Source organism: Nestor notabilis, unplaced genomic scaffold (genome assembly GCF_000696875.1).
Source record: "Nestor notabilis isolate BGI_N333 unplaced genomic scaffold, ASM69687v1 scaffold2266, whole genome shotgun sequence".
Lineage (NCBI taxonomy): Eukaryota > Metazoa > Chordata > Aves > Psittaciformes > Psittacidae > Nestor > Nestor notabilis.
The window spans coordinates 66,950-77,678 of NW_009933432.1; the positions used below are offsets into that span (position 1 = coordinate 66,950).

The following is a 10,729-nucleotide window of genomic DNA, read 5'->3' on the forward strand; positions in this document are numbered from 1 at the left end:
TGATTATCTCTATTAATGCACACTTTGATTAGAAGAGGACAAAAAGTCAGGAGATGTTCCCTCTGTATGTATGTGATGAACAAAGAGAAATGAGAATCTTATAATATTAAAAGTAGCTTTTTTTGCTATGAATATGTATACACCTTTTGCTTTCTAGTCTGTGCTGGTATGGCATGTCTTGGGTGACATGGGCTAGGGTGAGGCATCCCTGCCTATGGCAGGAGGGTTGGAACTAAATGATCTTAAGGTCCTTTCCAACCCAAACCATTCTATGATTATAATTAAAATTATATAATATTAAAGGAATATTATAATTTGAAGCAGTAAAATGAAAGGTTGTTCTACCACTCACCTTTTCAACATGGCAAGTCAATTCTAAGACTATTTGACCTGAATCCAGGTTGGGAAAAGATATTTTTGTTTCTCATTTCCCAAGTGTAGATTCTGGAAGAAAAACCATCTCACAATGTGATTTTCCTACAAAAGATTGTGTCTACCTGAAAGTTTCCTCCTCATTTTGTTAGAATGGCTTGGTCTGTGAAAAAGAGTACTGTGCTTTAATGGAGATAACAAATTCATTTGAATTTCTCAAATGAATATTAGTCCTTGCTGGGGACATGATGATCCCCTTATTAAAGCCAAAAGGTGACACTACTGCATACTTCTTAACTAGAAGTGTCTTCAGATAAAGGCTCTTTGCCAAGCAGTTGCCTTCTTCATTGTCTTCATGTGCTGCAGGTAAAGCTGTGGCCACTGGTTGAAGCAAAGGGTGTAAAGGCAACATTCTGGCAATTGATTTTGCATTCTGCTCCTCGTTCCCTGGGCTTCCTTTGGGCCCAGAGCTTCTGAAGCAGCCACCAGTTCTGTGGTCTGTGAGTGTGTGAGTTTTTAACCTGGAATCTCTCAGACAGGGTGTCCAGGGGTGCTGAGCTCCTGCTGACTCCATTGGACATCATGGCATGTAGTGATTAGCACCTGCATACCCCGGATCTCAAACCTGGTGGCTGCTTTGTGAAACAGATGCCACCATTGGCTTGTCTTCTGAAAAGATGGGGATTCACAGCACACTGTGCAGATTGTATTGAAACCCAATTAAAACCTCTCAGCCACTTTGCTGCTTAAAGTTTGAAGAGGGGGCTCCAGAGACCAAGCACAAGCAGATGCTTATCATCATAAGATCGGGGCTACATTTAGATTTGACATTAGGAAGAATTTCTTTACTATGAGGGTGCTGAGGCGCTGGCACAGGCTGCCCAGAGAAACTGTGGCTGCCCCATCCCTGGCAGTGTTCAAGGCCAGGTTGGACACAGGGGCTTGGAGCAACCTGCTCTAGTGGAAGGTGTCCCTGCCCGTGGCAGGGGGTTGGAGCTGGATGAGCTTTAAGGTCCCTTCCAACTCAAACCAGTCTGTTATTCTATGATTCTATATTTCTTAGTAGACACTACTCAAGTGCAGGGTGTGATTTCCTTCATTTTTCTCAGTCCTTTCTTTTTTCTTTAGTTTTTTTTTGGACTGTTGAATAGATTTCAAATACTGTTACCAGTGTCAAGAATGAATTTTAATAGAGAAACATTTTCCTTTCCCCACTTAGCATCGTTCATGCTGCTGCTCTCCTCACTACCATTCCATCCTGTGGCATGTCTGCCTCACACTTACTGCACTTCTCTTTGCTAATTTAACAATGACTTCTCCATCCATGAACTTACATTCATTTAGGTGATGTCAGATGATTTCTCTTCTCTTCACAATGTAATTACACACTTGCTGATGTTACCATTTAAAGCAAAGGTCATTTTTCTCCAGGTTGCTCTTCCCATGTTCATGTTTTCAAACAAAACAGTTCCTGAAGCCAGGAATAATCCTGCCAGTTTTCCCTTCATAATCATATGGATTGGCTAGACAAAGTACTCTGAAGACTTCAGGACACTAATTGACTGTTTTACAAGATCAGTGTCAGAGATACCAGTCTGATTGGATTACTTTTAGGATCGGAAGCTAATCCAAGGTTTTTGTTCCTGTGTTTTGGCAGGAAAACCCAGTAGTTTCTTTCCAGACGACAGTTTTATAGACTCTGGAGAAATTGATGTTGGCAGACGAGCAACACAGAAGATCCCTCCTGGTATCTTTTGGAGATCTCAGGTGTTCATCGACCATCCAGTGCATCTGAAATTCAATGTGTCTTTAGGAAAGGCTGCTCTGGTTGGCATCTATGGCAGAAAAGGCCTCCCACCATCACATACACAGGTAATGTGACTTCAATTTAATAGCTGTCTGAAGTTGTATGTTCTTATGGCTTATTGTTTTATTTCAGCTGTTTATTGCAAGAATTTGATGCATGCTTCTAAGATGTTAAATGTCATCTATTCAGAGAAAGATGATCAAATGACAACTCCAAAATTTGCACACAGTAACTCTATGGGCTCAAGGCACAGGCAAGCAGGCAATTACCTAAGGCAGCAAGCTGCCAGAGGAGGAAAAGGAGTTTGTGGGCTGGTGGTCACTGAGAGTATCAGCTGGTTGCTCCTAGTAGCATGAGATACCACCTTCTCCATCCAGTGTCCCTTGTAGCAGCAGCCACACTCAAAAGGAATCATCTCTTAAGTACTCTGTTGTAGCTCAGGTCTGTCTCCCCTTCCAGCTACTGCCTTTCCTGTCTTGAGGTAAGAGCAGCAAGATCCCGTTCGCTCACCCTCATGGAACCAAGATTCACTGTGTCTTCTGTGCTGAAATGCCTTGAGCCAACCCTTCACATCATGCATGTCGACTGTCAGATTAGACTGAGATTGGTCAGGGCCCAGTAACTGGTGTATAACCAAACAAAACCAAGTTTTTATGGAAAGCCTCCAGTTTAGTTAGACAGCAACCAAGGTACAGTTTGTATTTGGTAGGAGTAAAATGAAAGTGGTTGCTGTTCTTGACACACCTTGGCAAAAGCCATGTCAAGAAATCCCATTCTGGGAAATGGTCTGAAGAACCATCCCCTTAGAAAAGGATTTTGTACATTACCTTCTCTACATTCCATTTGAGTTTCTAAGCTGCTCTTCACCAGATTGTTTAATACATAAGGACATAACTCTTATTGTCAATGCAAAGCATCTTACTCCCACTTGCAAGTTATCATAGTATTACCAGGTTTATATTAATGCTGTAACTTACCCTTGCCCTCCACTATTAACTGAAAAGCCTACACAACTGCTTGAGATTTATAGAAATACCCTGCTTTTATTTTCTTTTTGAGCAAACAAATATGTTTATTACAGCCTTTCTGGGTAATATGGTATTTTCTACATATTAACACACCTGCAACTTATTTATGTCAAAGAAGTGTCATAAATCTACACTTTCTCTGCCTGCTTTTCTGCAGAATTAAAATGTTTCAATAGGATCAGCAGGTCATAAATTCAGTGACACAGCAGTGCTGTTATTGCCCAGTTTTAATCAGTCTCTTTTTACAGGGAGATTCAAACACTTAAAAACTTAAACCTCCTGTATTGTTTAAATCAAAACTCAAGTCTTGGTCACATAATACCAACTATAGATCAGAAGTCTCTATTAATTTTACTTGTTCGTTATTAATTTCTGTTATGGAACAGAAGTTATTACATGAATAGTTTTAGTTCTTTAAATAACAAATGTAAAGTTTAATACCTAAACCTCAGGTCTGTTGAACTTAAAGCACAACCTTTTAGTGCTGCAGGGCACTAAGCCCAACCGTAGTAATGTTTTAAGCAATTAAGAAGCCCATGCCAACCTCACCATTGCTGCTCTTTTTTTTTACTCTTTAACCTCATTTTTGCTTATATTCTGAGTGATTTATCCATGTTTCCCATTTAAAACACCATGGTTGTGGATCAGTTGAAGCCTCTGCTGAGAATGGGATGTTAAATGTGGGATGTGTCACACATTTGTCGATGTGCCATGATGCAGGAGGCAATGCACATGCTCAGATCCTTGCTTTTTGTGTGGCCACTAACTAAGAGTTGCAAAGTGTATCATAAAATCATCATCTGGACCAAAACATCACCAAAAATAACAAGAGTGACATTTTTATTCAAACAATAAGAACCATGGTACACTTAGAGAAACAGATCACATATGCCACCCTGTTCTGATGAAATAACTTAATGAAGCTGCAGATACGGAATCAATACTAATGTACTATTTGTTAATATTTAATTTAGTTTTTAAATGATCCCTTTTCCTAGATTTATTATTCTATAAACCTGCTGTCAATTACAACATTGTTCTCCTGTATTTATTTATATGACGTTCAATCTCACTGTAGTTTATTAGTCGTAGGAGTCATTAAATAGGTAACTTGTTTTCTGTGCTGAAATTGTAAACTTGTCTCTCATAGTTAATACATTCTACACAAATCTCATCTTTCCTTTTGCATAATCCACAGTATCTGCTGCACCCCATAAATCTACCCAATGAGTTTTGTATTCCCAAGTTTTGTAAGGAATGTCATAAAGAAGACTTCGGCAAAATGTATGATCAGAGCAGTGATACAGCCTCCCTTGGAAGACTTTAATAAAGGGTCAATTATTTTCCCCCAGCTTATCATCTAGTTGATGGCAGTAGTAAAATCCTAGCTGATACTCAGGTTTTCTTATGTGTTAGATAATTAGATACTTCTTCTGTTTAGATCATCCATCTTCCATTACGTGAGCCTTAACATTCTCTATTTCAGGATCTTTGAATTGATCCCAAGGCTGACCCTTAGGATATATGTTAAAAGTTGTATTTACTCCTAAATTGTTAAAAGTCATATTTATCCATGCTAAAGCAACAATCTATTCCGCATTCTCTTTGGGAAACTCTCTGCCTGTAGTGATCTGTCTTCTAGTCGATGTTGCCAACAACCATGGCCACTAATAAATTGGAATTAAATACAAGTTCCAGATTTCTGTAGTCTTAGAAATAGAGCCTGCAGAAGCCTGAAGTGATTTACTGTTAACTCAAGGCATTTCTTCTCATTCATCTCAACAAATCACAGTAAAAGTTACACAGTTTTATTATTATTTATTTAATCTTCCTAGATCAAATAATTTTTAAAACTCTTTTTAACCTAGGCCAAATACTGTTAAATCACAAATCTTGGTGATTGGCCATCCCAGCTTGTGGGAGGCATTTTTCCCTTTGTCCAATTTGAATTGATTAATGTGGCATTTTATCTACGACTTCCTTGCTTGCAATAACTCTAATTGCATATTAAAAATCGCTGAATGTATTAAAATGCAATAAAGCACAATCCATTTGTGGTTCAATTACTATTTACAACTAGTAACCAGGAACTTTGCAAAGTCATCAACATGCACAGCAGCATCTTGTAAATAGTTATAGAAATGAACTTTTGCTTTGGCAGGAAGCCCCAGGTTGAGCAAGGCCCCAGTTGGGCTGTAACAACAGCAGCTCACCATAGCTGGGTGCCTTGAAGGTGTTTTCATCTCACTAAGCTTTATGCATCTACATCTAATATGGAGCAAGAAATGGATGCTTATAAGGCACAGACATAGAATCATAGAATGGTTTGGGTTGGAAAGGACCTTAAGATCATCTGGTTCCAACCCCCTGCCATGGGCAGGGACACCTCACACTAGACCATGTCACCCAAGGCTCTGTCCAACCTGGCTTTGAACCATGGGGTATTTCTTAGGTGTCAACTTTAGGCTGAGGCAGATTGCATTCTAGAGAGTCTCTTTCTTTGACTGCAGTCCAATGGTTCTAGAAAAGTAAATCAATCTGCCGTAGAGATGTCAGCACATGGTGAGATGAATTTGACCTGTGGCATCTGCAGTTCCTTTTATCTAGTCAGTTTGTTCCATCGTGCTCCAAAATATGCAAATATGTAGGCTTTTCTCTTATTGGTTTTAACTTCTTCAGTGCACCTGGCCAGTGTGTTCCTCAGCCAGACTCAACTCCATTGAGACATTCCCAGCACCATGATGTCCTCTGTCACTGTCCTCAGTTGTGTCAGTCTTGGCCACACTGAGGCCTGATGAGGAGTCATCCTAGGCAATAGCTACAAATACATGGCTCACAAAGTATCAAACCAACCTCTCATTAGTACAGTTTTATGATGTGTATTTATATTATTCAAAATAGAAACTCTGTCTCTGACAAAGGTAACTTGGACAGACCCCCAAAAGGAATGTCCTTTGCAGGTGTGCCAGCTTTTATGTTCTCAGAAGCCACTTCAGCACCGAATTTCGCAGAATCCCAGGTTGAAGGGACTTCAAGGATCATCTGGTCCAACCTTTCCAGGCAAAGCATGACCTAGACTAGATGGCCCAGCACCCTGTGCAGCCCAACCTTACCAGTGTCCAGCACTGGGGAGTCACCACTTCCCTGGGGAGATTATTCCAGTGGCTGGTTGTTCTCAGTGTGGAAAATTTCCTTCTTGTGTCCAACTGGAATCTCCTCAGGAGTAAATCCCCCCCATTACCTGTCTTTTCCATAGGACTCCTTGCAAAAAGGGTGTCTCCATCTTCTTTGTAGCCACCCTTTAAACACTGGCACATGGGGATAAGCTCTACCCTGAGCCTTCTCATCTGCAGGCTGAACAGTCCCAGCTCTCTCAGCCTTTCCTCACATGCCCTTGGATCATCTTGGTGGCCATTCTCTGGACCCTCTCCAGCCCATCCACAGCCTTTTTGTGCAGCAGGACCAACAGTGAACACAATATCCCGGGGGCAGCCTGACAAGCACTGAGTGGGACACTGACACCTTTATCTCTGCTGGGGATGCCCTTGTTGATGCAACCCAGCAATTTGAGAGATCTTTATACTGAAGTATAAGGAAAAAAATAAGGCCCCAAATTGATTTCATCTAAATAAATAAATACAGTAATTAAAATACTCCAGGGACAGATTTTGTCATTTTATGGGCAAGCTCTGTCATACAAAGATTATGTCTCAAAATGTTGTTGGAAATCAGCACTTTTAATTCTTCTTTTTAACTTAGCAATGACTACAGATGAAAGAACCTGTCATCAATCCTTATCTTGTCTGATTCTGAAGACCATACTAGACAACTTAATCATATAAAACAGAATCACCCATATATTGCAACAGTAAAGTCAAAAAGCCTAAATACTGTTGCCCACTCAGCCAACACTCAGCAACTATTCAGTGTAGAAACATTTACTGATACAAAAGTAAGTGGTGGTGTTTCTTTCTGCCTGGTTTCCTCCTTCCTGCCAAAAACTACAGGTTTATTTGACCAACTGGATGAGAGAGGCAAAACCAAGCGAAGTCAGGAAGCAGAAGAGTGGTCAACTGCTGGGTTCTGTTCACAAGATGTCCTGTTCACCTAAACACATGATTGAAAGTCAGATTAGATGAGGTTCACTTACCCTTTGTGATGTCTGCTCGGCTTGTACCTGACTCATCCCATTAATATATTAGTAGACAAAATGCAATCACTGCAGAAAGTCCCTGGAAGTTGTCTAAATAGGGAACTAAAGGTAGTTGCAACACCAGTAGCAAAATCAAACCAGTTGTTCAGCTGAAGTTACCCTGGCAAAAAATAGATGTGTCCTTTTGAGGAAAGCTTCCAAAAGCCACCCCCTAAATGACACTTCTATATATTACTTTATCACTTTTCTGTCTTCATCTTCCATGATCCTTTGACCATGTTTGGCTACTGCTTTAAGAAAAAAACCCTTTACTTGATAAGCAAAATACTTCTCCAAAACCTCTACTAGAATTTACTTACAAATACCTGTTAGCTTTTCCTTGGTGACCCACAGCAATTGAGGCAAACAACCCAGTTAGGCTAGATGATACATTTTTCTGTCTATTTATTTTCCTTATTAGCCAAGACCCAGAGAGACTAACAGATAAGCATCTTATCATCACACTTACAGTGCAATTTAGGACTCTGGACCTCGTATTTCCCTGCTCTGTTTCTACAGAATGAGAGCACATCAATAAGGTCAATATGCCCTATTCTAAATAAAGATGATTTCTTGATTCATGTAATTACAGAAAAATACATTCATACACTGGCTACTTGCAAAATGGTTACTTGTAGGTAGGCCAGGAACAGACTTGAGTTACCAGAGAAAATCCTGTTTGTGCTGCTTCTGTAGACCCAGAGCATGAAACTAAGCTTGAGGGAGCCTGAAAGACACCCAAACATCACTCTTTCTTTATGTTTCAGTTTGACTTTGTGGAGCTCCTTGATGGAAGACGTCTACTGACACAGGAGGCAAGAAGCTTAGAAGGACCTCAGAGGCAGCACAGAGCTTTTGTGCCCTTGTCCAGCCATGAGACGGGGTTTATCCAGTATTTAGATTCAGGAATATGGCATTTAGCCTTCTACAACGATGGCAAGGAATCGGAAGTGGTTTCTTTTCTTACTACTGCTATTGGTAAGGATTTCCTATATTATTCCTAAACTCCTAAATGTGCTCTGGGGCCAGGTATTAATGCACATACTCAATTGCATGGTGGCTTTGTGTGGTTTCAGAAAGAATGTTTGTAGGAGATTGTATTTAGCAACAAGCTGAATACTGTTAGGTCTTAAATATCTCATAAGTACTTTGTAGGCCTTTTTAATAGCTATATCCATAACAAGAGTCTACCCCATGCCAAAGATGGATTATGAGCTTGAAATTCCCTTCGTTTTCTTTCTTTGATCTTTTCATAGAGTTCTTTTTCTTTGAGTTTTTTTCCTCTTTCTGAGCAGAGGGATAGGAATGATAGAAGAGCACACAGCAGCACCATCTTTGTGTGACAGGCAGCCCTGCCTTCGAGCATCACTGAAGTTACTCAAGCTGGAGTTCAGCGTACTGGGGTTAAAACTGCAATACAAAGCACTGCAAGGCTTGGTAGCAGGAACCACACTAACAGGAATCTCCATTTCAACTTGCTAACAGAAAGAAGCTGAGATTTCTTAAGAAGAACAAATGAACTAAGCAGGTCTCTCTGCCAGTTCAACGCACAGGCACTGATTTGTTGCTGTCTAAGGAGGCTAGGATGCAGGCAGGATGCTGCCTGACAGCCGAGCACACTCGGCATGCTTCCTCCAGCCTGTAAATATCAGAATCTGTTTCTGATTCAATAATATTTCGTCTTAAATTCGACTTACCTGCTGAAACTGTTCATATACCCAAATTCATTTGGCTGTAATTGAAAGATTGCTCCATAAAACTAGCACTCAGCTTTCTTCTAGCCACACCGATTGTTTAATAGACTTTTTTTTCCCTCTTTGCTTGAAAAAAGCAGACTCATTCCAAAGCTGCCATTAATCCCTCTCCCAGAAGAGGCATTGGTGTTGAGTCTCAGCTGTCTGCAATAGTTACCTAAGAGCTATGGCTGTAATTTGTCTTGGCAGGTTAATTAAAAGTTTAGGTCTTATTAAAGCAAAGTCATTAGGATCCCAATATTCCATTTTAGCACTAAAGTTTATCTAATGCAGAAGTGGAAACACTGTTATAATACTCTGTGTTAAATTTAAAACCTGCAAGTGCACGTGTTCAACTCTGTTCACAGTGAAGCAACGCCAGAAATAGTTGCATGTTGGCTTATGAAACTGAAGTCTTTTCTGTGGAATGCTGGTTTACTTTCATTTAGTTTCCTTTAGCAACTGGACTTTTTACTTACACTGATCACCTCCTTCCCACAAGAACCTCAAGACAATCATGGAATCATAGAATCATAGAATGGTTTGGGTTGGAAAGGACCTTAAGATCATCCAGTTCCAACCCCCTGCCACGGGCAGGGATACCTCACACTAGACCAGGTTGCCCAAGGCTCTGTCCAACCTGGCCTTGAACACTGCCAGGGATGGAGACAGGAAGGTGTGGCTTCTGGGCTAGAATTTGGCCAGAGAAGTGCAGCATTATTATAAGTATCATTAAAAAGTGCAATAGCCATAACAAGTTCGTACCTTTCTTTGTAATCTAGATTTCAACAGCTTGTTTAAAACAGAAATCAAGGCAGGTGCTTTGTGTAAATGTACTGTAATGCTTCAAAACCTTCCTGGTGTCTTCATGAGGTCTGGGCAAGTCATGGTTGCTGGATTTTGAGCCTATAAGTACTAAGAACTATAGTGTTATAGTTTTTGCCAGAGTAAAGAAGATAGAGCAACCTGACACGGTGCTTATGAACCAGGGTGTAAAATTGCAATGCCAAACAAGTAAGTCCACACATGATGGGGGCCTTAGATCTATCTGTGTGAGGTGAGGAACCTGCAGGGGAGTTGTGTGGACTGTCAGAAGCAAGCTGCCATTTGATTTCTGTGGCAGAAGCACATAGAAAAATCTCCCTTTACTATTGCTCTGACATAGGGCTTCCAGTGAGAGTGGGTTTGAAATGTCAAGCTGTGATGCAGGAAGAAGTAGGATCCGGTGATCTGAGAAGAGGTCCAGCAGCCTGGAACTCCTGAACTCTGATTGATGTGCTAATCCCGACCCAGCCTCGGCTCGTGCTTCAGCTGCTCACACCACATATCACTGAGGAGAGTGACATTTCCCCAGAGATGCTGTGAGGGTGATGGAACTGCTGGGAACATGCATTAAGCATTAATTAATAATCATGGATAATAGCAGAAAGCACGAGGTTGATAATGGTGATCATTACAGTAAGTTCATGAAGCCAAACTGTGCAGTCATTCAGGCAAACCTCCCCTGTGAGTGAGGACTCACCTGAGTAAAGGACTTTACTTGCTGGAGTAAAAGGAGAGTTTTTACTTCCACAATAAAGATGCTGAATGGAAAGAG

General features: G+C 40.7%; 1 protein-coding gene across 1 annotated transcript in view; it reads left to right on the top strand.

Moving 5' to 3' along the window:
• The window catches only part of LOC104407561 (teneurin-4-like), a gene marked incomplete at both ends in the record, with an annotated part of 152,162 nt that overhangs the window by 34,300 nt on the left and 107,133 nt on the right, over positions 1 to 10,729 (top strand). Inside the window, 2 exons of the mRNA XM_010016878.1 lie at positions 2,030 to 2,244; positions 8,167 to 8,377. Coding sequence (XP_010015180.1) covers positions 2,030 to 2,244; positions 8,167 to 8,377 — 426 coding nt within the window. The remainder of the gene's footprint in view (positions 1 to 2,029; positions 2,245 to 8,166; positions 8,378 to 10,729) is intronic.